The following is a 26,159-nucleotide window of genomic DNA, read 5'->3' as shown; positions in this document are numbered from 1 at the left end:
AAGTTGGCAACAAACAGGATGAAGTAAGCTAGTGTAGGAAGGCACAAATTCCAGTGCCAACCTGGATGGATCTCCTGCACAAGCCTTCTCTATCCAGTCTTATGTTTGGCACTTACTACCTAGCTAACAACAGAAAATTGTAAGAGAAACCCTTTGTGGGATCAGGCTGTACAACTAAGAAAGTCTGGAAGAGGCTCACAGTTAAGAGAAAAAAAACCTGAACTCTCAAACAGGCCCTGTGGGAGCAGGACGGTGCGGGCGCTCATCTGCTGCAGTACCTGCAGTCTTAGGAGTGCAACAGGTCACACAAATCAGATAATCTTTCTGAGTAATCGACGCCACAGTATTTTCCAGTGTATGTTAGGAAAACATGATAAGGAAAGAAAGAGATTAGGAAGATCTCATCTGGAGCATTGCTACGTGGCTTCCCCTCCAAACGAAGCGTGAATCCACTGCTGATTGACAGGTACCTGGCTATACTTCTCTGAAAAGATAAGAGGCATTTATTTCCCATGATGCAGTAACACGTGAACACTTCTTACCCACAGCATTGAGAGCGTGCTTGAGCTCCAGAGTGAAAGCAGTAAGTGGCACCTCTTCAGACACTGGCATGATTGCTATTGTGGAAAGATTGCTGGCAGGATTTCCGGCATCCCACTTGCTGCTTGAGCTGTGCAATCCAAAGGGATGGCCTGTTGGAAAAGAAAAAAAAACAAACAAGAAACAACAAACAGAAACAAGAAAGCCACATCCTTTGTCATCCAGTCATCCAGAGGCAGTAAGGGAACTATCACTGAATGGCTTCACCCAAGTTAAACACAACATCCTCCATTTCACACAAAAGGAAAGATTCTGCATTCGTGCACAACAGGGAAGAAGAAATGGATTTCTGTCATTATCAGCAGATGACACAGGATGTGGGTAAAAGCTGAGCAAATTTAAAGTATCTGAGTGATAGGAACAGGTAAAACGCAATGTGCCTTCACCTGAGCTGTTAAGAAAAAGACCGAACGGCACCACGCACAGCCACAACATTGAGACATCAGTCTGCCTCTCAAGGGGAGTTATCTCAAATAGCAAAAGCCCAGCTTTGTTGTCAGTATCCAAATATATCCAAAATAAATACCCACTTCTTACGGTATTTCTGATCAAGGAAATAAATACACATTTTCAACAGAGTTTCTGTAGGAAACGAGTATCTACGTCTATTTTCACTCCTTTCCAAGATGGGAAAATGTGAATCTACAGACAGGTGTGCATGAATGTTAAAATAAAACATGGAACCTCTAAAACAGATGCAAAGCAACTGTGGAAGCATCTCCAATATACTGCAATAGACCGAGCAGCACAGACAGGCTACGGGCAGAGAAAAGCACGTAACAAAGATCTTCCCAGATAGTTTAGCTCAGGAAAAGAATGATAGATGTGTTCTACAAACAGTTCTTTTCAGTTTTATACCATTTATTTCCTCTGTAACCCCTCTCAGACAATCTTTGCTGCTAGCACCTGCCAACTCAACTGTAAGCATACAATAAAATCAATGCCATCTAAGTTAAGATTTAGCAACTGGCTCATCTTATTTTACCCTGCAAAGCTCCACCACGTGCCATTCTCAGGATGGACATACAGAAGCACATGATATACTGCAATTGATATGAAAACTCATTTAAAGTGCATATGCAAGATCAATAGTACACTGTAGGACACAAAGAAATGCCAGATAAACCTTTTTTGCAAATATATTCAGCACTGGAGATATTCAAGTCTTCTAAAATAGCTCTCCACAGAACATTAAATCGTTTTTTTCTCTTTTAGGTGATCTTCAAGAAGGTATTTGTAGGTTCAAACAAGTTACATATCACTGCTCCACTCTTTCATCTCCATTGGTCCTTCTCTCCTCAGAACTTCAATGGCTGTTCTCTGATCCTGCTCCTATTATTGCCTACCACTAATTTTCCTTCCATCTTTTCCAGAGCACATATTGTCCCATTTCCCAAGCAGTGCAAACTCTGCCCTAGGCCACAAAGGCATTTCAGCATGCACAAGAGATTAAGAACAATTACTGCTAGAGATACACAAAAACTGATGGTGTATCCAGAGCACTTAAAGAATGGACTTGGAAATTCATTCCCCAAAACGGCTTCAAAACCTGCAAGGTGACAGCTTCAATTCCAGTCACCTTGGAATATCTAAAACACCAATAAAAGAAATAGTAGAGAATTTTTCTATTAAAACCAATCAAAAAACCACAACAGCAAAGAATCCCCCAACACAACCAGTGGTTAACACACATTTGTTTTCTGTTAAAAGCTGCTCAAGAACAACCAACTATGGGAAACTTCCTCCTACTCACTTCAATTAGTAAATACACTTTGGTTTGCCTCTGCCACATACATAACACTTACCAACCAATGCATAATGAACCATTTGCTCTCAGACAATTCATTAAGATAATGCAAATACAGACATGCTAAGTCAGTCCGTATGCAGAAGCCACTCAGCATGACTATCAGACTCAGGTCTATCGTGGCAGTTATTTCTAACGATCCCTTGGAGCTGTGCTTTAGCAAGAGACTTCATGGAAATATCACTGCACGTACACAGCAGTAGTTTTCCATCCACTCCTATCCTTACGCAGCCACTTCTCCCCACCAAAAAAAATGGTGTACTTACATATAGCAAATTAAACATTCACTTGTGACAACCAACAGCAAAAATATTTAGGGACAAGTTCTCTTGTCAAGTAGTTACTTTCTTTTTCTGAATTTAATGGTGTAGTTCCAGTTCCAAGCAAGCACCAGAACGGATGGGAAGAGTCCAGCAATGACTCTTACCTCTCTGCTGAAGGCTGCCAAGGATCTTCTCGCCCAGCAAGTGAATAAGTCTAGTCACAACCTAGCAATGGGAGACAAGAGGAAGAAAAGAAACAAACGTTCAGGCAGAATATACTCAAAACAGTGCAATTAAATGGACACTTCTAAGTTCTGTAAAATGTTATCTCTGGTTGAACAATAAGGAGATACAGTTTTGTAGCCATTACTTCTTTCCTGTTGTAACGTATGGTGTCTGATCATTTTATCATTTCACCATTTCTGTCTTGTCTTACTTATGGGAAAAAAAAAAAAAAAAACAAAGACACAAAACAAAGCAGCCATTATTTGACTTACACTGGGAACAAAAGGAAAAAAAATCCAATTAATTAGGGGAAACTCCATTTCCAGCTCTGCTTTCTTTCTGCAGCATGCCTGTACCCCTACAAAGTCGCTCTGTTGGTGCCTGCTGTCCTCCTCTACCTGCTGTAAGCAGCTCAGGCTCCAATTCCCCATGCAGTCCTGCTTCCACCTGCCCTGTGGGAATTAGTCAACTCACAGTAAACAGTTTCAGATGTCTTGCATTAAGGGGACAAACACACACTTGAACCACACAGAATCAGAGCAAAATACTTATCAGGACATTTCCACACCAGCCCCTCAAATCAAAAAAAGTTTGGTCCCTTTGAGCTGACAGACTTTTCTCTCCCCCCTCAGCCACTCTGAGGAGGACTTTTGCTGATAGAAACCACTATTCTCATAGCCAAGCAAAGCTTCTAAGCTCGTCTCCAACACCAATAATCAATATTTCCCAATCAGTTGTACAGCAGAAGACCAATAATTGCAATATCAATCAATGGCAGAGTTGAAAAATGCATTGTTTATTCTGAAAGATCTCCACACAAATGTTTTACCAAATAAGAAACGAGATACTTAAATGCATTCAGAATCAGAGTCATCATTAGACATTCTCCCCCAGGCAAACAATTCAAAATCACATCCCCAGCAGGGCATCAAAAAAGCAAAACAGAAAACACAACAGAAAGCCCACAGAAATCACAAAGCATCTCCAAACCAACGGGCAGCAGCAAATGGCAACCCCAGATCTCAGCCAAAGAGAAACACTGCTCCCAAGGAGCAAGCACTGCAGGATGCACCCCTCAAATACAAGATGCTGTAAGCACTGTGACAGCTCAGCTTCCCGTCTGAATCATTCCATCTACGCCACTTAAAAAGAGGTTGACAAAGAATGAGAGACCTCGCAGCTTTGATATATAAACACAGCTTTCTTGGGAGCACTGCCATCCCCATCTCTCACTCCTGCCAGCCACACGTACACACTGCCACTGCGGTCGTTCTGGAAGGATTACTGAACAACATTTTACTCTTCTGGATGACTTTAAACGTCAGAATTTTAATTACGTTCTAAAACCAACTCCTGTATTTAGAACTTTTTCCTCTTTACAGACAGCTAAGGAGAGCTCCAGTGAAGTTAAAATGTCCAAGGTTAATGACAGAACTAAGAATAGAACCTACTGGTCTCATTTTCCAGCCGGCTGCTTGTAGTACCAGGAAATAGTATTTGTCTTGTTTGCAAAAGCAAGCTTTGCAGCCTTGGTACATATAGATATGGGAAAATTATTTCCCCGGTGACTTTGTAAGACAAGCAAATTGCTCACCATAACAGGATGAGTCACTCTGTCGCAGTCATGGCAACGTCGAAGGAACATCAATTTGAGATGCTAGCTAAGAACTGGCCTGAAATTTCCTTGGAGTTCTTTATTACCTATACTATATGTTTTCTTTCACATAGAGGTAAAAAAAAGGCAACGCTTTTTCCTTAACAAATGTTGGTCCATCAGTTTGAGGGAAAAGACATTGTAAATCAAACTTCTCACCAACAATGGATCCAAGCTTCAATGACTGACCTAAACCCACGGCTCTGCAGAGCAGCCAAAGCAGATCTCACCAAATCAGAATTCAAAATCCACAGACAAAAAAAGGAAAAGAAAGCCAAAGCCACCCATCCTTCAGGTTCCCCAACAGCTCCAGGCCAAAAGGCAGCCTTGGCCGAGAGACATGGGATACAGGGCCAGGAAAGGACCTGGGTGGCATGAATGGGCTGCTTCAGCTTTAGGAGGGGGACAGAAGCAAGCTCCTGGGCTAGGAAGGGAAACACACGACTGCAAATGTGCCAGGGAACACCAACCTGCCAGAGGCACCGGCAGGAGAACGTCCTTAGTCCCAGCTAACTGGGCACAGGCAGGGAGCAGAAATCCCTGTGTTCCCTCTTTTGGTGCATTCTGAAGGAAAAACACTTGGAATTGGTAGCAGGGGGAAGTAGAGGTGAGAAAGCAGGAAATCACAGTGCTGCCGGGAACCAGCTATGCAATATGGTCTCATTCCCACTGCAGCCCCATTCCTGGGGCCAGACAGCCTTTGCAGCACAGACAGAGGTGCCTGGTGTGTTCAGTCCTGGATTTCAGTCTCTCCTAGCACCTCAAAGACATGCCCTGCTCCCACAGACACAGCTGCAGCCCAATCTGCTGGCACAGAAGCACTCCGTTTGGATTTAAGGTTTGACTTCGGTTTGAAGAAAAATCTGCACTGCAAAAAAGGGCAGATAGATAGAGTGCAGATTTATCTAAGAACAACACGACGTTTCTAAATGAGGCTATGGTAATTAATTGCCTGCAAAGTAAATGCAACTTTTCGATCGCTCACACTATGGAAAGAGGCAAGCATGGTTCAGTTTCTGAGCAAGTTGAGTTGGCCATTCCTCATGATTATAAGCCATGCTTGCAGAGAGTAAATCCTGATCAGGTAATTGCAGTTAATCACTCGAACCAGTAATGAGCAGAGACTTCAATTAGGCACTTCTGTTGTAAGCCGAGGCATAGATAAGTCTACCCAGATGAAATCACCGTGCTGCAGATTGAACTCATCCTTGCATAGAATAATGCCCTCCCAGCCACAGCGCTACCATTTCAAGCTGTAAAATGACTCCAAGTTCACATTTGTCAGGCTTTGCCAGCGGGGTCATGTAGACACCTATAGGGCATCTCAGTGAGGCTGAGGGCTCCGGGGCCAAGGAGCTGCCCTGCACATTGCAAAGTGCCACATCAATAGCCAAAAAGAACTCAGAAGCAAAGAAATTCACACTCCAGAGTTTATGCAAGAGGCCAGAAGGAAGAAGACTTACTTTATGGGGCTAGAAAATGGAGAAATACTCAATTTCAAAAGCCACTTGGGATTCCAGGTACATCAGTACTATTCTCCAAAAGCCCTGGGATCTCTCCTCCTCCTGCAAATGCTGCATCTGTAGATTCATAGAACTGCACAGACCTTGAGTGCAGGGCACTCAGGTGAGACAAACTTTGCAAAGGAGAAAGCTTTCTTCCCTCTCCCACTCCCTCACCTTCCCAGATTAACTCATCAGATCTCTTCTGTGCAGGTCAAAATAAGGAGCGTTTCATAGAATCACCTGAGTTGGAAGGGACCTTGAAAGGTTCCACTCCCTGCAATGCACAGGGACACCTACAGTTCCATCAGTGCTCAGAGCTCCGTCCAGCCTGACCTTGGCTGTCTGCAGGGACTGGGATTTCTCTTCCTCAAAGGGCGTTAGCACTTCTCTCAGCACCATTTCACTGCCTCCTAACTTTCACCTTGCCACTTACCACCTCGGCTACCCAGAGATGTGCTTGCTGCTCCTGACACAGCTCCATCCCGAGGAAGACCCACTCAGGTTAGCCCAGCAGCCCCCACTGCCTCACACTGAATGTCTGTTTCTGCACTTGGTACAAAGGTTGTGGCGAGCCATTAATTTTCCCCTCTGCTTAACTAACGTTGAATTACAGAAAAGACCTGCAGCCTCTGCATTGCAGGGCAGGGGCTGAACTTCCCATTCCCAAGGGGACCGTGTTCTCTGACCTTCAGATGAGTCACTTCAGCTTCTAAACAAATCTCATTCAGCCACGGGACCAGGCAGGATTCCAACACAACACTGGTGCAGGCACCCATCCACCTGAGGTGTCAGGTATTCTCCTGAGCTACCTGCTTCACACTAAGGTAATTCCCACACTTGAATAGCTGCTGCTACCCTGCAGTGCCCTGTTTCCTGTAATACCCTGAAATATTCCAGCCTGCTGTCCCCCTCGCCTTCCAAAGCTAGAGTCTGGTTAGAGCTTTTCTTCCTATTAAACGGTGAAACTCTAGATCTGCTTTACATTAAGCCCTAGTGAATGTGATTTTAATGCAAATTCAATTGTAAATAAGTGTCCGTAGGAAAGTATTTTCTTTCTGTGAGCTGCACAGATTGCCTGACAAACTGCCTGTTAATAGCAAGCGACAGTATCAAACATCTGTCTAGTCTCAGCTAACTTTGCACTACACCAATCTAGAAAAATCACAAAGATGTCACAAAATCTGCACCGATATCCTGCTTCTGAATTCACAGAATACTACAGCCACAACTGATTGATTTAAAAGGCAGGGTAGTAGTACAAATTCACCTCATTAGGAGAAACACGTGTTGTGGTTTAACCCAGCAGGCAGCTCAGCACCACGCAGCTCACGGCCCCATCAGAAAAGGATAAAGCCCATGGGATAAAGCCAGTGAGCACAGTGCAATGCCCACCACTGACCCAGTCCCAGTCAGTCCTCGAGCAGGAGCAGCCCCCCCAGTTTTATTGCTGAGCATCACACCATAAGGTCTGGGACATCCCTTTGGGCAGACTGGGTCAGCTGTCCTGGTTCTGTCCCCTCCCAGCACCTTGTGCACCCCCAGGACACTGTGAGAAGCCAAAAGTCCTCGACTTACAGTAAACGCTCCTCAACAGCATCTAAAACATCAGTTAATGCAGCTTTTCTCCTAAATCCAAAACATGGCAACATGCTTCTTCAGAGAGCACCGCACCACCTCAGTCACAACAAGGACAACGCATAAGAAATAAAACCAAAATGAAATGACCCACTCATCAGCTCTGCCCCACGCTGTGCAGGACCCCAACCAGCTGCACACCAGGTGTGACATCACCAGGTCACTCCAACATGAGTGCTTGCATTCGCAGAGCAAGAGTGTCAGCACCTCAAGGAGCAACAAACACCGTTTTCAAGGCAGACCAATAATTCAGTATCCTGAGTACTGAAGAGAAACTGTACTTTGTTGAATTTGTCCAGTTTTGGCTTTCTATGATAGGACACGCATCCCTTCACTGTCACCTCCTGCCTCTCCTCCGTCTGCCTGGGCACATCCTCACCTCAGGATGGGGAATGAGGTGGGGTGGGTCATCATAAAATGGAGCATCATCAAGTCTGCTGCTCCTCATAGCACAAAAGGCAGACCAACCACAACACCACACATTGAGTCAAACTCTCCCACCACTTATTAATATTTTATTTTGCGATTGGTGAAAGACTTGAAAAAAAAATATCTAAACTAAGGATCAGGTTTAACCATATGTTGTTTTGTACACTTAAGGCACAAAAAACCTTTGCAAGAAAGCCAAGAGACAGTCCTATCCTTTGTCAGTGGTGTCTTCTTGTCTGCCTGCAGGCTGCTGCTTTGGGAAGCCAGCCTTGGCTGAGGCAGCCAGGGAACCAGCCTGATGCACAGCTTGGATCCCATACAACCAACCGCCACAGAGCCCTACAAATCTGAGGGTGGTTTCCATTCCAAGTCTATTCTGATCCTCTCCAGTGGATCCTCTAACATCATCCACACCCAAAAGAACAGCGTTCTCACAGGGAATAAAATTGCTCACAGCAGAGCCATGTATTTTCATCTGACTTTGAAGTTGAGAAATATATGAAGTATATTTAAAAGTTAAGCCTTCAAAACAGGCAGCCGACAGACCACCTTTAGTTTAAACATTAAATAACAATTTACTGGCACCTTCAGAGCATGGTATTATAGACCTGCACATACATCTGATTTAGTTAAAGGACAAGTAAATGGGTTCTCTACCACACAGAGACCCAAGGTGAATAAGCTGGTGTGGAAAACAGGGCTGCCAAGGGTTTTCTGTTCTACAAAGTGCAATTGGGGTAAAATAGTAATAATAGCCATTTTATCTATACAAACTCACACAATAGCAGTTCCATTTCTGTAGAGCTCATTCCAGGACTGAAGATTATTTTCCATCAGCTTTCTGAAGGCTTTTTGGGGTGAGAGGACAAGGGAGGAAGAGAGGTACATCAGCTCATCAGCTGCATAAAACCACGGCATCATCGAAGCTTGTTCTCTCCCCCATCAGTTAGCCTACAAAGCACTCCACTTGCCACGCAACCAGGGAGCTTAGCAGGGGGTCTCGGATTAAAACTCACACGGCTCAAGAACCGCAGTGACAAAGCAAATCCTAAATGCTCACTTGCAACCATTCCTGGCACCTTTACAAATGCCACCAAAGCACATGGAGGAACCAAAGCTTGATCCTGGGGTTGTTTGAGCTTCTAATGCCTGTGATCAATCATGTCTTGAAGAAGAATGTCAATCTCACATCAGTGTGATGAGTAAGCATGCACTGCTGCCTGCCTCACCTCGGGGAGCTGCAGTCAGCAAGTACGCTTCTGCTGAATGCTTCTCTTTGCTCCCTTTCACATCCACTTCTCCCACTGTCAAAGAAAACTTATTTTAATGGGCCAGGAGAAAAACTAACAAGGAAAAATCCAGAAGCGTGGCCTCTCCTGACCTATTCCAAAGTGCTACATCAAGCTTGAATAACACGATGCACAATATCCACAGTGCTGTGGGGAAGAGCTTTGAAAGGAGTGCACGTTACTGAGCTCACTTTGTAAGGCAGATAACTCTAGGGAAAGTTCCAAAAAAGCTCTAGTTAAAATAGACAGACAGACACAGCAAACCTCACTGCTAAGGATGGATGATGAGTTCTGAATATATTTAAATCCCGAGGGCAGACTTAGAGAATTAAAAGGAAGATGCAGAAAAGCTCTGCAGTTTCTCGAGCACATTTGTAGCCTGCAGAAGGTTGTCTTGCAGTTCACTTCTCCACGGTGCCAAAGCAATTTCTCAACACAACTTCCATCAGCGATGGCAGGTCTACATTTCAAGTCAGAATTACAAAAAGATAAAATAAAAATCTCAGCTCAGTAGAGGCAAAGATAAACTATGAAATGCGATCCAAGTTACACGCTGATGTTAGAATATCTCTGATCTGTTAACAAATTCTGCGCTCTGCTCCGTGGTGCCAGAAATCGTGAGCTGACTCTCCGTCCTACTTTTCAGAACCGAAAGCAGTGATGAAAATAGAAAGAATCAATTTCATTTCACTCCTGCAACTCTGTAAAGCTCCGAGTAGCTCCAGAAGCAAGCTCTGAGGCTGTCAGAGGACCAAATACTCTGGATGGCTGAGTGCCCCCGTGGCTGCGTTGGGGAGCTGTGGCTGCAGACAGGCAGTTAACCTTGGCCCTAGCCCTAACCTGTGGCCCAGGTTAGCCTCCTGAGACGCCCAAGGAGATGTTCTGCACTGTGGACCACCTTCAGCTGGGAGTGTTCAGGGTGCCTTATCCATAGCAACTCAAGGTTGGGACACTTTCCTGAGAAGCTAGATTTGACTCCATGCATACTGAGCAGGATCTAGAAATCAGCAGCTGGCATTTTGTGCAGGTACTCTGAAAATTTGGTTGTTACTGACAGGCTGGGTGAGATTCCCCATGCTCACTCATCTGTTTCATCCCCCAAAATAACAGCAGCTAGAGTGGGTCACAAAGATCCCTGCAACCCACTGTCCTGTCCGTAACAGGACCAAAGCAGATGTACAGGAAAGAAGAGAAAACAAGAAGGCAAACAGATGGTGCATCCCTGAGCATCAGCTGTGCAGCACAGCTCAAGGAATGTGAATTACTGTAAGGATGAACAGAGCGTGATTTCGCTCATTTCTCATTGCTGATGAGAACAAGCATAACTTATGTTTACAATTCTCTCACATATCAGGTAGATTTTTCTGCTAATGTATTCAAGAGTTAAATTGCTTTGTGGATCAGCCACAAATATCAGGACTGGCAAAAAAACATGCAGGATGAAGCCTCTCCTTTATTGGAATTAAAGGGATCTTCACCATTCAGATGCTCAAGGGGAACTAATTGAAAGGGTAATTCTATCTCAGAAGCTGCACAACTCTTGGCTGTTGTGTCCATTTAGGCTCTACGGAGGAACACCAAAACAAGAGCAATTCTCCTGCTGTGGGATTCCTCTGAGCATTTCACTCAGGGAACAAGCACCAATGGTTGATCACTGTTTCCTCAGACAAGACCCAGATGTGCAGACCCTCCTCACTCAGTCAGGGACACAGCTTTGACAGAGGCACAGTTTGATTCGTTTTTGTTTTTTCCCCTCATGCAAAAGAACTAAGAGGAAATCCTCCATCACTGCAGAATCACACACTGGTTATTGCATCCTAGTAGGTTATTCCAAAATGACTGCACCTGCCATCCTTTCATTACTCTGTTTCTTCTGGTTGGACAGGAAGATCATACATCCTGCACATAAATCCTTCCACCAGAGCAGCAGGAGGGAACACAGCACAGAGTTCACCTGGCTCATTCCTCTGCTCAGCACTGAACACTACCTCAAACATAATGATTTTTTTAAGAGGTTATACAAACAAGTAACAATCTTGTAGCCTTTCTAGGGAGCAGATGCAGCCTTTTCTCAATATCCAGCTGCTGCAATTTCAGTACACTACCATTTGCTCTGTCTCAATATGGTGAGTAATTCATGCCCTTTCTATCAGAAGATAACTTTATATGCTTGAAAATAGCTATCATGTCTTCCATTAACCTTTCAATCTTTTTGCCTTTGTAGGTTAATATTTCCAAGCACCAGTCTACCATCCTTTGATCCTCTCATCATTTGGTCTGCTTCTTCCTTCAAGCGTGCTGCCACAGGCTGATACTGAAGCTTTTCCAATACTAGAAAGAATGCAAGCATTTCTCCCCTCCAAAAAGCATTTTAAGACGACAGTTATGTTTTCCACCACGGCACTGCACTGCTAAGGCCTGTTCAGCTTTTGATCTCTATCATCCCTGTGGATGGACTTGATATCTTGAAGGTCTTTTCCAACCTGAGCAACACTACGATCCCTGGATTCTTCTTGTAGGACTGCTGCCCAGAGCCTTCCCTGAATGCAGTATATTAGTTTTCAGCTCAAAGACTTCTCTCCATTACATCTCCTGAACTTCCTCTACATCCCAGTAGATTTCAAACTTTCTAGCCAGTCGTTTTTCTGCATCACTTGAATTCTCTCTCACTTCTACCTTCCTCTCTTTTGCCTAATGGATCTAACAGGCAAAAAGAGAAGACACACGAACTCTGAGATCATATAAACATTTATTTTATTTTCTTAAGACAGTCCGAAGCCAACAAATCCCCTGCTAATGTTCATCTAGTTCTTAATGCTTGTTCAAAAATCACCCTGTACAAAAAGAGGAGCTCTCACAATTTTGACACTAGTTTAGTATTAATCTCAGAAGTCAAGGATCACAAACAGCAGCAGCAAATAATGTATTTTTCTAACAGCCTCTTTTGAGAGACAACTTTTCCTTTTGTTCCATTACAAATAATTAGCTAAACTATGGGCAAGTCTACGGTCCTCCAAAATTCAGTCCTCAAAAGGTTAGGAATTTGTGGCTGATGGAATGCATCCTTTAGATCTGGGAGGATTATTTGATTTCTATTACAACTGTTTGAATTGTGCTATAAATACAGCACGTTAGTCCAACTTCAACTGCAAACTGGAAAGATTCACAGCTCCACAGAGGACCATCTGGGGGAAAGAGATTCTGCCCTTTGATGGAACAAGAAATGGAAGGAATGAAGACACAGAAATTAATTATTGCCCGTGATAAAAATGCAGAATCAGAACCCAGCCTTTGTGCAGCTCAGCATTCAAGATATTACAGAACGTTAAATGTTTAGTGCTTGCTTGTAATTCACAGTTTAAATGTCTGCGGGTAACATTTAAAATTATCAAGAAAGGATGAGTAAGGAGAAAGGTGGTTTGAAACTCCAACTGGCTCATTTCCTCATCTCCTGTTCAGTCAGCAAGGAGAGCAATATTGAAAGGGCAACTCAAGCAGCATGCCATGCTATCTTGGCCCAGTCTGTAGCTAATTATGTACAAGAAGTTGTCTATTGCTACCAGGTCATAAACATGGACAACAAATCTATTAAGCTGAAGAGACAAGAATAGAATCAGCAAACTACTCAGGAAAGATTCGGGGATCCAGGAGTGACCTATTAACTAACAAGAGAAGACCAAAAACATTGCAGCAAAAATTATGCCTACATGGAGATCAGGAAGATTCCGAACACTTACCACAATGATGAAACATTAGCACTGACAGAAACCTCTGAGCTTTTGTAATGTGAGAGTGCAGGAGTACAGGCTAATTCACAGCTACAAAAAAACCCACAACAATGAACTATCTCCAAGTGGTATTATGCTCTTAGAAAGACAAAATAACACGAGTATTTTAATCAGTCTTGTCACTTTGGCAGCTTTTTAAGAATTCTGGTAAAATAACTGTGTGTCTTAAAGAGAGGAAAAAGAAATAATTTGAAGTAACAGCATTAAAGAATTGTCTTTAAGGCTAGTTAAATGACTTAGAGCTTAATGTCCGTGATGCACTTAGGGACAAAAACAATTAAATTTTAAGTCTGTCACTCTTAGATTTGCAGGAGAGAGGTATAATGTCAAGTGAATTAAAGAAGATGAATGACTTGATGGATTCAAGGGAGCAATCACAGTCTTCAGGACATAAAGAGATGGTGGCAGTTGCAGAATGAGGATGGATGGCACAGAAAGGGAGGAAGAAGGAAACCAGTTCCCAGGTATCAATGCTCTGGAAATAAAAGTATGTATAATCAAGGCTTGACTTTGAGTCCTAGTGAGTAGGACATGTGAATAATAATATTTCAAAGTGATTTTAAAGATCAAACTGTCATTTATTGTTAATACCACTAAGTGATTTCCACTTTAAATGCAGGACATGCATATGTAGTAGTGTGAACTTTTTCTAGATATCGAGAGGATAAAGGGAAAAAAGCTGGTGAAAGTCTGGAATAGATCAGATCGAGACAGAACAAAATGTTTTCTGAGAACGCATCAATCATGCAAAAAAATCCAGAGGGCTCTGTGCTAATGGAGAGTTTTAGCTCCCAAGATATCATTTGATGGAGACAGAAAATAGTTGTAATTTTCCTACCTGGGGGAATTTGCGTTTGATAGATGTCAGGGCTCCCTCTGGGAGTTTGGCAAGTTCTGAATCTCTGACGGCATGAACTGTTGTGGCTCTAGGCTGATGGGTTAGTGCCTCCACCTGAAAGAGAACAGAGCCAGGACATTAAAGATAGTGTGTAACGTGTTGTAAAAATAGTATGTCAGGGCAAAGAAACCAAGCAATTCCCAAAAATGGGACTATCATACTTTTTGGTCACCTACACTGCAAACAGAATATTACTTTTCCTCCCACCCCCCTAGGAGCCCTTACAGAGGGAGCTTCCTAAAGGCACATCCATCTGCAGCATGTAGCAATATCTATGCAATCCAAATCTCACAGATGTTCTGCTGTCCTGCAATCTCATAGCAACAGAAGCTGTATCTTTTTGCTGTATCTTTTTATCCTTTGTTTTTAATTGCAGGAATACCATCTGAGAGAAAGAAAAAAATCCAGTTCCTTACTGCTTTTTCTTTCTGTGTTCACCCTCCCTCACCAACCATCACCTGAAGGACATTTGTTTCAGTCTCAGAAGCTGAATAATAGCAACCTTAAAACAAGCAAGAATTCCTGAAAGAGATAATAGGAACAAACCCACATATTTTGATAGAAAAGAGCTGTGCTCTTCCCCAGGCACACGCATGTGAATCTGTGCTAAGTAAACACAAAAACACGTTGCAGGATGCAGCAACCTGAATACAGCGTCCGATTACTTAATTTTGCATCAATTTACAGAGAAGTTTGAAGAAAACGATGATGCTATGAAAATTAATACTGAGATGTTCTCCTTTGCAGGGAAGAACTGACACAATACAAACGAGGAACAGGTTGCAAAGCTCTGCAAAGTGCAGCTGTGCAACCGAATCCCCCCCTGTCCCATCTGCAGAGCCCCGAGCCCAGCACCAGTCCCGTGGTGCTCTGAGATACAGAAATCAAATCCCCTGATGCAGTATTTTCACACTCCTAATGAGATCGCCCGCTAGGTGAGATGGCGTCACTCGGAGCTCAGGCGTGAGCTGCAGCACTTAATTGCTTAGTAACAGCCCAGTGCACTTGTGCAAGTTCTAGCACTAGGCAATGTCAACTGGGTTTAAAATCCATACATCATGCATTCAGGAAAAAAAAAAATAATAAATTAGTGGCTGCTGTACCGGCTGTAATCACTGAGATTAACATGAAAACAAAATCCCCACCCTGGCTGCAATTCACGGGCACTCTGAAGAAAAACAAGCACCACCTCCCATTGTAAGTCACCCAGCAGAAATAGAAGAAAATAACATAGCAGCTTAGAATTGCTTTTTACAGATTTTGTTGCATAGCTTCTGTTTGCAGCAAATTCCAGTGGCCGTAATGCTTCCTCTACAGAACTAGTGCTCAGACAGAGTTAATGTGGGGGATTACACACGGTGTGCTGGCTGAGCTGAGCCAGATATGCACTTGTACCCACAGTACGAGCAGATTAATTTAAAACACACAGCTCCGTGACCCCACTTACAACAAGAGTGCATTCTTGGAAGACTGCACGTGCACAAAATGGGCAGTGCAGACAGCCACAGCACTTGCAATTAGTCCAGAAGGCTGAGATTAGCCTGCTTGTATCATTAATTCTTTAAAATAGCTGGGTCAGAGGAGCTTAATTCAACCACAGTTGTGCTGTGTGTGAACAGCCTCACAAGTAAATGTGAATTAACTCCATTTTGCAAGACCTGGCCTTTGGTTTTTTGTTCAGTGCTGGGGTATTTTGTTATGTAATGATGTGTGGAACCAATTACCCAGACCACAGGCCATGGGGTGAGGCCATGCCATCCCTGTCCATTCACAAGTCCCCTTTAGGGTTATCCCAATGGTTGTGTAATATCTTCTGTTCATCTCTCACCCCGACTGCCAGCTTTTGACCTCAGGTTTTCAGATCTGCCATTAAGCTTCCTCGTTCTGAAAGCAGATTAAGGATTTCAATCACTAAAATAAAACCCTTTCTTCTCAACCAGTCATCAACCGACTGAGTCCAATTTGTTTAAAGAGAAACACTCCCAGTGTGTAACACCCTTTTCTACTCTTTCCACTATATGGGAGTGCATGAAATTAACTGTGCTCCCAGCAGCTCACAAGTCTTTCAGAGATGAGACTTGTGAAAAGAAAATTACATTTCAAAACAAAGCCTCAGGGAATTTTTTTTATTCTTTTTTTTTTTCCTCCAAATTGTGACTTTTTCTGTTTCAACTGAATGCTGTTTGTCCACAGGAAGAACAAAAAGGAGATGGAGATCTTCCAACCTCCTCTATGGGAGCTGCTCAGGCCTGCAGAGCAAGAGGCATTCACAGCACTGCTGCGTTATGCACTCCTGAGCTGCAGCAAATTTGTTGAAAGCAATTCCCAACTGAGAACAGATCTTGTGCTACTCTTGCATACATCATTATACAAATCTAGCCAGCAGCTTGGCTATTCTCATGCAAATACACTCCACTGTCGTAGCTTAGAAACTACCCTGGGTCTCAGACACTGTACACCAAGATATTCAAGTTTTGCTTTGTCCTTATCTGCATTCGCAGCCTCTACTTCTATTAGTTTTCCCAAATAATGATTCAGATAATGCTTCCTCTTCTCTGGAAGATGGAAAGTTCCCATTCAACACCCAGAGCACCTGTAGGATTGTTCTCCACCCTTGCTACGTTCTTGCTTCCCTCTTTGCACCCTGCACTTACAACGCCCATGTTGCACCAGTTCTGTATTTTTTGTACACAGGACACTGCCAAACCAAACAGGCATTGGTTTTTCTCACCCTTCTTGGGGACAGAAAGGCCTTCTAACCATTGAGTCAGAGTTCTACCCTGACAACTAAGCTTTTCTTCTGGTATTTATCCTTCTTAATAAACTGTTTGAGATGCTGCTTATTTGGAGGTGTGGGATTTGTTGGATTGGGTTTTTGTTGTTGTTTTTGTTTTGTTTTGCTACTATTGCTGTAGCAAAGAAGCTTCAGACAACATAACATTAAAATCTTGAATCTTGAAGTTGAAAACTTCAAGCCACATTCAGATTGATTTGGCTCCTCTGTCCAGTGAACATTTTAAGCAGCCTTCCTTGTGTTTCAGGTACGTTAGTAGCACAAGACTTGGCAACCCAGCTTGCACTTGAATATGCACAAAATCCACCTGCAATCAGCAGATCAGCTCCTAAGATTAATTCCTGGTTACACAAAGGGAGGGAGGAAACGGTGTAGTTTTCAGACACGTAAGTAGATACATCTATCACCCTGGTTCAGAAAGAACCTCTTCCCAGACTGCTGTAACCATTTACCCCTTCCAGCACACAACACAGCTACAATACTTGTCCCAGTGTAAGGAAGCATCTGTGCCCTCTTTCACATTTCTTTTCAAATTCGACTGATCACAATACATTTTGCTGGAAGCAAAGAATACTTCTTTTGGTCTTCTGGTTCTTCTTCCACCCACTCCTCTTCCTCCCCAATGACAAGCCTCTATCAACAAGCTCTGCCCTTCACTGGTGTTGTTTTTTTATTCCCCATTGCCATTTTTTATTCACCCTGCTCTCCTTCAAATGATCCTCCAGTGCTCACGGAGCTCCCTGAAGGCTGCAGCCACCACCTCCCTGCTCTGGCTCTACTGGCTCTTCTTCTACCACCCGCCTTGTTTCAGCACCAAATGCCCACGTCCATTTCTCCCACGTCTGCCCTAGGGCTCCTCAGGTACAGTAAATACCAATGTTTCCTCTCTTCCACCCCCATCACATCCTCAGAAGTCTGTCTGCGCAACACTGCCTTTATTGCATCTCCTCTAAGAGATGTATGAAGCCATGCTTTGAGTGCTATTAATAATTTGCATGGAGGACCACGTGGAAATTTTGAGTGTTACTCCGTGGTCCTTGTAGCTGATGGCACACTTCATGCAGAAGGTGGTCCCTCCTTCACTGCAGTTCTGCTGGTGCTACTGCTAACAACAGAAGAAAAAACCCACAGACAGACCTATGCTCTTTTTACTGTTCCTTCCAGTTAATTCTGACAGGCTTTTTTTTCCATCTTCTCCTAATTCAGCATTAAATAGTGATGAAAACACACATGACGCATCACGTACGATGCCAATGATTCACAACCTTGGCTTACAAGCTTTTACAAAGAAAAAGTGCTATAAATCCTTTAAAACAAGGGAAGAAAGCAATTTATATTCTCACGACCTCTTCTGACTCCACTTTCAACAGTCATCCCTGACAGTTCCTCCAGCTCTCTCCAAATTACACAGTTGGAAAGTAACATCCAGCAAGTAGTACCCTGTCTGCTATAAGCTGGTCTAACTACTCCAAATTCCTTTTTGAGCCACATCCAACAAAACACTTTCAACGTTTGCTTAACTTCAGCATACGCAGCCTAGTACTGCAAGGAACCTGCTTCAGCAGGGGGTTGGACTCCATGATCTCCAGAGGTCCCTTCCAGCCCCTATGATTTTGTGAATGATTCTGGGTGAACATCCCCAGGGAAGGACATGCAGCTATCCACACGTTGAGCTGCTGGCACCTCAGATACACTGAGGAGGACTGGACCATAACCAGGGCTCCTTCAGGTTAGCCTGCCTTCAACCAGCATTAGATTCATAAGCTCTTTTAGTTCTTCCATGCATTCCCTTCCTAGTCACGTGGACAACACACTGCTTTCAGCTTCTCCTCCTTTATAGCTGTTATTTCACCCCAATAATCTTTTATTCCCCTATATATTGTATTTCTTTTCTCATCTTCATCTTTTCCTTGCTGTGAGCTCACAAAAAGCAGTCGTCTTTGCACAGCACAAAGCCCAGCCGTGCAGCTCCATCCTCCAGCACAGCACACCAGCCAGCACCGCAGGAGCACGAGGTTGGGGTGTCAGAGGACCCTGAGAAAGTCTAAACCCCAGGATTTAAGTTTAATTAAAATCTTCATCTTCCAAATCTCCCTTCACAGCAGCCCCAATTGCTGTGTGCCCATTAGCCTGGCGTTTGTATGCTTTAATGTTTTCATGCTCACTCAAGACGCTTTGGCAAGAATCAGCAGCCCAGAAACAAGCACCTAAAGGAACAGGGGAGGCCACAGGACAGCAGGAGACACAGGGGTGAAATACACCACCCAAGGAAGTGTAAATGCACCAGCAGAGGCATGAGATAAAATGTCAACACTGACATCTGCTGATAGTTTAGGAGGCTCATGGCAAAAGAAAAAACAAGGCAGGTAAGGGCAGCACACACATCCCAGCAGCCAGCACAGCCATGCAGACAGACAAGAGCCATGCATACATGCATTGTCACAGCAGTGCTTTTGCCAAGCTAGGATGGGAGATGAGGCTGCTGCAACTGAACACGGCCATGTAATCTAATGAATGTTACATGAAGGGCAACCAAACACTACGTGGAACGTTTCTCTTCTGGTTTAAACAAGCTGCTCTCAGGCCTTGCCTAGCTTGCCTGCAGCTGATGCAAATATGTGACTTATCTCAAATATGTTTCCTCCGGCCAGTTCGGACGGATCCGAAACATTAACTTGCCTGTATCAGAAAAGGACAGAGGAGACACTGCTGGAAGCAATGAACGAGTGGGAAGTGCAACCAGATGAGCTGCAAATCGATGCTATTTGTGGGAGCAGTGCCAGAGGATGAATGCAGTACACCATGTACTCTCGAAAGTTGTTCTAACAACCACTTTCTGCAATCCTTTGTGTGCCAAATTAACCCTGAGACCGAGGACATCCAGCACTTAGACTACGCAGAAAGAGGAATCCAAACCTCTCTTCTATTTATATGTATGATTGTGTATAGGACTTACACACCATAAGCACCTTCACATATGTGTACCTACGTATGTAAAAACAAAGACTGAGCTTCCTTTTGTAATTAAGGCAGTGGAAGTCAGGTTACTGCTTCTCCAGAGAGAACTGAGCCTGCATGTAGAAGCAGCGCGGTGACAGCTCTGTTACATCGCTGAATGTAATTAAGGACAGAAAAGAGAAGGGGTACAGCTGGGGAAAGGAACTGGCAGCAGATCTCCAGGTGTATTTCAGCTTCACTTCTATCTACATCTGACTGTAGAAAAGATGGGAAGTCACACACATTTCACTCCCCTAAACCAACAGAAAGCCTACCTACAAAAGTGCACTTCTCTCCCCATCCATCCCACCCCCTTCCCCCCCAAAAAACACCCAACAGCAGCCATTAAATGTATGCAGGTTGTCTGAAAAGCATCTGCAAGCATTGTGCCTCTGACAAGCACCCAGCACATTCCTGTTTTGATTGAAAGGTGCTCGAACATCAGCAAAAGGAGAGAACAGAGCACCCTGACCTGCTCAAATGCCTTCTGACAAGGGTAAGGTCTGACTGCCTTCGACTCAGCTGCGCATCACAAGAACAGCAAACCCAGCTGCAACTTCAGCAACATCCTTCCCCATCCTTCACTGCTGACTCTTTCTCCACAAATACTGTTTCTCACCTCCGCTTCCTGCTGTTTGTAAGCCTCCAAGCACTGCCATGATGGAAGGGATCCCATTTCTCTCCCTTGCTTAATGTCACTTGCCAAAGAGACAAGTTGTAAGGAAAGAAAAAAAAATAAATGTTACTAACAACTTCTACATGTGTTTTGCAAAGGTTGAAGGGGATGTGGTGTCAACTACACCACTCGCAAAGCAGCTTAGTTTGAGATGCAATCTTCCTCAAAATGGAAAGGAGAAAGGAGCAGAACACAGGGGAAATGTGAGATGGTCCTGAAGAGGTGACCAGAAGCTGTATTGCAGAATTAGTTGACAGATGGATAATAGCCATGACATAATGAAAAGAGAGTTTGTCTGGAAGAAGGGAGACATGAAGGAATGATCGTTTGATGAAAGAAATCCAGTCTCTGAAACCCAGCAGGTCACCACCCCGCTGCTGCCTGCCATCACAGACCCTAATATTCTCTCAAGATCATTTGGCTGAGGAGCTTTATTGGAGGCACCTCCAAAACCAAATGACTTCCTCTCACAGTATCAACACCAGAAAAATTAACACCAGACCCTACCTGCGTTCTTTGCAGTCAGTGAATAGACTGCTAAACTGCACCACAACCATCTTCAGCTATCATCTCCTGCTTACATCAGCTGTCAGAACCTCACAGAATCACAGAATGGCCAGGGTTGGAAGGGACCTCAAGGATCATGAAGCTCCAACTCCCTGCCACATGCAGGGCCACCAACTCCACATTTAATACCAAACCAGGCTGCCCAGGGCCCCATCCAACCTGGCCTTGAACACCTCCAAGGATGGACGGGGATCCACAGCCTCTCTGGCAGCTGTTCCAGCACCTCACCACTCTCTCTGTAAAGAACTTGAGTCAAATCAAGATAAAGTATGAGTTGTGGTAGATGGAAGAATAAATTGTGGCAGGCATGAGAATCTGAAAAATATACACTATTCAACAGCTCCCAGCATGAGGAAGCCCCTGGGAAAGACCTGAGAAAGTGAGGTCCAGCAGGCTCAGAGCAATGACTTCCCTTCAGCCGAGAACATCCCTAAGGCAGGTCTGGAAATCAGGACACTGAGTTTCTAATTTCAGTCTGACACAAATTCAGCTGTGCAAGTGTGAGCTCATTTCTCAGAGCTTCCCATGTCTCATTTCTCCACCGGTAAATGCTGCTATCTTTGTTTTTCTTTACAACTTCACACCTAAGATACTAGGCAAAAAATAATTTTAGTAACGTATTACCAAGACAGGCGGTGCAAAAGATGGCAAGAGAACACCTCCCTCCAGAACCACGTGTTCCAGCTCGATACCAAGTGACTTCTGGACCTCACCCACCTCCAGTTTCCACAGATACAGGCTGTGCACAGAGCGCCTGAGGTGCCATTAATCCTGAATTAACCTCTCATTTTTCAGTGCCTTAAAGCTTAGGAGCTGAAGAATTATGGTTTGAATATAATCACATGCAAGTAATAATGAAAAAAAATCTCCCCCTTGCAAATTACCAACGGAGCCAGCCCTAACAGCGTGGAACCTGCCTGGTTTTAGTGCCGTTATTGAGGGTAAAATGCTATTTGGTGAGCTCGGTGCTGCTGAGAGCAATGTATGGCAGCATTAACACTGGTAAGGAATAAAAGCCTGACAAGTGTAATCTGGATGCCAGTGTTCCCTTTGAGGATTAGTCAGCAATTAAACATTTCTAACAGCAGTACATTTCAAAAGGACGGTGCTCCAAACCCCTGAGGAAATCAGAAGACATTTATAGATTATCTCGGGTTTTAACTTTTTAGAGAGAAGAAGAACCATGCACACTGAGCTCTGTTAACATTAACGAGATGAACAGCTCAGCATCTAAAAACACCTGGAACAGCCATTATTTCTGAGTGTAGAGCACCATTTCCTGCACAGCAGAACTGGTGTGGTATGCTGCAGCACTGGCAGTGCATCTTCTTGTGCTGCCCTGCACTGAGAAAAGCAGTGCACAAATGCCTTCCTGCACTTGTTTTGCTACCCATAACTGAATGAAATCCTCTAAGAAAGAAGGGGTGTTCTAAGTGTTAGGGGCAGGAAGGGTCTTGAAGTAACCAAAATGCTGCAGCAAGTTCCCCAGCATGGCATTTCTGACAGCCAGCTGGTTTCCTGGTAAGATGCTGCAGACAGCAGTTTCCTGGAGCAGGTGGCTACAGATAAGTCTAGCTACAAGGCATGCAGCAGCCCCACTTTTAAACATATTAAAAGCTCAACAGCTGCCACCGACTCCCCTGCGAGCTGCCTGGTATTCAGTCATCTTAGAAACATTGCAGCCTTTCTTCAGGAACTCACTTAAGACGAAATGTTGACTTTCATAAAAAGCTAATTACATTGAAGGTTCCATCCCCATCTAGATATTTGAAGGGAGCAGGCAGAATACAAATAGCTTTTCTTTGGCAGATTATTCTGCAGGACAGCTCTAGTTTGTTTTGTTTTCCCTCCTCCTTCTTCTTACCTAGCAATGCCTTTCCAACAACACAAGAAGCAAGAAACACCCAACTCAACCCATGCCTGGGGTTATAATCCCACAACCCAACTGGGATTGTAAAAAACAAACAAAAAAAACAATATAAACCCACACACAAATAAAGAAACAACAAAAAGCACAGAAGAATTCTTCTGAGCTCCTCTCAATCTCATTAGCTGCGCTGGGGCCAATGCTACATTTCAACCAGTGAGCCAGTTTGCCTGATATCAACAGGCATAAGGAACATGGAAATGAAAAGGAATCCTCCTTCTTGAAAAAAATCCACGAATGAGTTCAAAATCAAGAGTAAAAACTTCAATCTGCAGCAGTTGACCAAGATCAGAACTAAAAAGATACCAACATAACGTTTTAAACAACCTAGTGGAATTAGAAATTAATTTCCTTTGGAGGACAGCTGGGCATAGGAGAACAAATGCCAGCAGAGGTACCCTTCAGCTCACATAACTTCTTTATAACTTCATTATACTGTTAACATCCCCAGGTTTTTCACCAGCTCATCTGTAGGAAATAGCACCAACAAGTTAAAAGAGTCTCCTCCAGAAGGGACAAACCAGAGCCTCTACACAACAGCACTGTCACAAACTGTATTTAAACATGAGGGAATTATTGAATAGATTCATCATTGCCCACTGGAAACCAGACAGAAGGCTTTCAAACAAGTTCTGACATCACCTGGTACAGCAGCCAGAAGTGCCCATAAGTGGGATGAGCAGAGGCAAGCAGCTGGCAGAGTCCCTCTAGGAGGGCTCCCATCTTCCCCACACACAACTACTTGAGGCAACTCCAAGTAACAACAGGAGGAAAGCAAATTTCAGTTTCTAATCCGTTCCTCTCTCCTCAAACTGACAGACCTCAGGAACAGATGCCACTGAGTCAGTACAAGGAACAAAACAGTTTGAGCCACAAGTTTATCCTTGGGAGTGCACACAGGCTTGAAAATTTACATCTTGTTTGAAGCCCTTCACGTTTCAGGACTTCATTTCTGAAAGCAGAAAAGACAGATACTCATTTCCCATGTGTATGACACACAGCACTTAAAAGATGTGAGACAAAGGTAAACAAAAATACATCAATTACAAGACTTGTATCTTTAGTTAGTGCACACAGCTCAGAGTGACACGGTGTCTTGGAGAGGTTTTGGAGATGTACACATCACAGGTTGACCAAACTACCAGAACTAAGCACTGATTTGATTCCTGGAAGCACCTAGGCCCTTCTAGTGACTTCCTTTTCTGGAAAACAAGCAAAAGACAACAACAAAAAAAAACCTTCAGCACGTTTTTAAAGGCTTATACTAGATCTTGCAGAATGGGATAAACAAATCTCTTTAAAAGGAAAAACGTCATTTTACTAATGCCCTCTGAAAGAACAACTCCATTAATCTTGGCAATCCCTTATAAATCCTCCCCCATGTTTTCAGAAGACAGCCAGAGCATTCAACAAATGGCAGCATGAGTCAGTGGGCCTGGGAAGCATGGGTAGGAAGGAGTAGGTGACGTCCACGGAGTCACAGAAGTCTTCAAATGACTCAAGTCATAATTCAGATGCAGTTCAGACATAAGTCGTATGGTATTTCTGCACCCGTGCCTGGGAAGGCACCCACGAACACAGCACTGTTAGGGCAGACGCACACGGAACCAACCTCCCTTCCCTCAGCAGGTAGCTGAGCCACTAGGAAACCTTGTGCTGAAGGTGGCACCCCTGCTTGCACAGGGAGGGAAAGTTTAGACCATGTGCTTCATTATCATCATCCAAAACTTCTCTCAGAAAGCAGAACAGCTCAGCTGTTTTAACCTGGTAGCTCCAGAAGCTTGGCAGGGGGCTGCTGATTACAACCAGCCCACAAGAGCAAGGAAATAACAGCAAGGAAATGCCTGGCACATCAAAACTGTCAAAGCCTTATTCACACACTAGAAGACCTCACACCAGCATAATTAGCCACAAAAGATCTCAGCTTTTGTTCCCGCCAAATCACATCACTTTACCCTTAATGAGGCATCCCAAAGAAACAGTCCCAAAAAGAAAAACAAAGAGAACTTGTGAGCATGCCTAGCTGCAGAAATAGACCTGCTTCTCCAAGCACTGATCCTGTGGAGATACCCTGAACTACTGCTCATGTGTAACTAAAACAGACATGCTGCAGCCACTAGTCCAGAACACAGCAGATTCTGCAGGAATACCATCAGAATTGTTATCACATTAACTTCAGAACAACGTACAACTTAGTTGTAAGTTACCAGGCAAGTCAAGGTGAGTTGGGCACACATTAAAAAGGCCCAAAAACTTTGCCCTTGTTATTTGAAATCTTTTTACTTCTCTCAAACAAAACAGCTGAGATGTATTTGCAGTACAGGTCTCTGGTACTGGGAGCTGACCTCATCTTACAACACAGACACAGGCCAGTTCTGCAACCCACCTGCATTCAGAAACAACCAGTTCTCACATACTGATTGCTAAGCTGGCAGTGACCTCTTCTGTGCTGGGACACAACTTCTGGGTCTTACCTCTACCAAAATCACCACCTTTTGCAATCAGTATGATCTTGAATCAGCTCGCTAAAGGAAAACAGTCTACAGTTCTTCCTCTTCCTCTTGACCTCTGTAAACAAGAATTTCCTCCTGTACTACTAATGCCAACTCACGCTTTCTTTATTCAGAGTCAACCAATTCTGGCTATAATTACTATTAAAACATTTCATTTTCAGCTCAGAAAGTAGAAGAAGGTTGGAACAACACCCTCAGCATTTTGGAAGCCTTCTAGTTTTAAATATAAAAGTCAAGCAAATTGTGACTAGTAATGATGGGGGATTCCCACTTCAATCGTTTAACTAAGCCTGAGAAACTAAAAGACAAACAGGGGAAATAAATTAAACATGGATAAATACTACACTTTTGAAATCAAAATTTGCTTCAGTAGTGTACAGTTTCTTACCAGTCTGACAAAGCCCTGAAATAAGTTCTGCTAACTCAAAGGACGTTAGTCTAGATGAATCCAGTGGCTCAAGCCAACTCAATTTTTCTATGATACTAAATTTATTCAGATCAGTATTTAGTGCACATTCCCACAGTTCTTTCTGAATTATTTTAACAGCTGCATTCCTCTCACTGTGGAAACAAATGTAACCCACACTGGAAA

At 43.7% G+C, this 26,159-nt stretch overlaps 1 protein-coding gene across 1 annotated transcript in view; it reads right to left on the bottom strand.

Annotated features, from left to right (window-relative positions):
- Positions 1–26,159, bottom strand: part of PNPLA7 (patatin like phospholipase domain containing 7) — a 116,918-nt gene that overhangs the window by 54,610 nt on the left and 36,149 nt on the right. The window contains exons 19-21 of the mRNA XM_010720756.3: positions 14,034–14,147; positions 2,835–2,895; positions 543–692 (exon numbers count right to left, since the gene is read on the bottom strand). Of these exons, the coding sequence (XP_010719058.1) occupies positions 543–692; positions 2,835–2,895; positions 14,034–14,147 (325 nt within the window). The remainder of the gene's footprint in view (positions 1–542; positions 693–2,834; positions 2,896–14,033; positions 14,148–26,159) is intronic.

The sequence above is a fragment of the Meleagris gallopavo genome, chromosome 19, assembly GCF_000146605.3.
Source record: "Meleagris gallopavo isolate NT-WF06-2002-E0010 breed Aviagen turkey brand Nicholas breeding stock chromosome 19, Turkey_5.1, whole genome shotgun sequence".
Classification (NCBI taxonomy): domain Eukaryota; kingdom Metazoa; phylum Chordata; class Aves; order Galliformes; family Phasianidae; genus Meleagris; species Meleagris gallopavo.
Note: the sequence above shows the minus strand (reverse complement) of the source record. Positions and strands in the feature narration are given on the sequence as shown.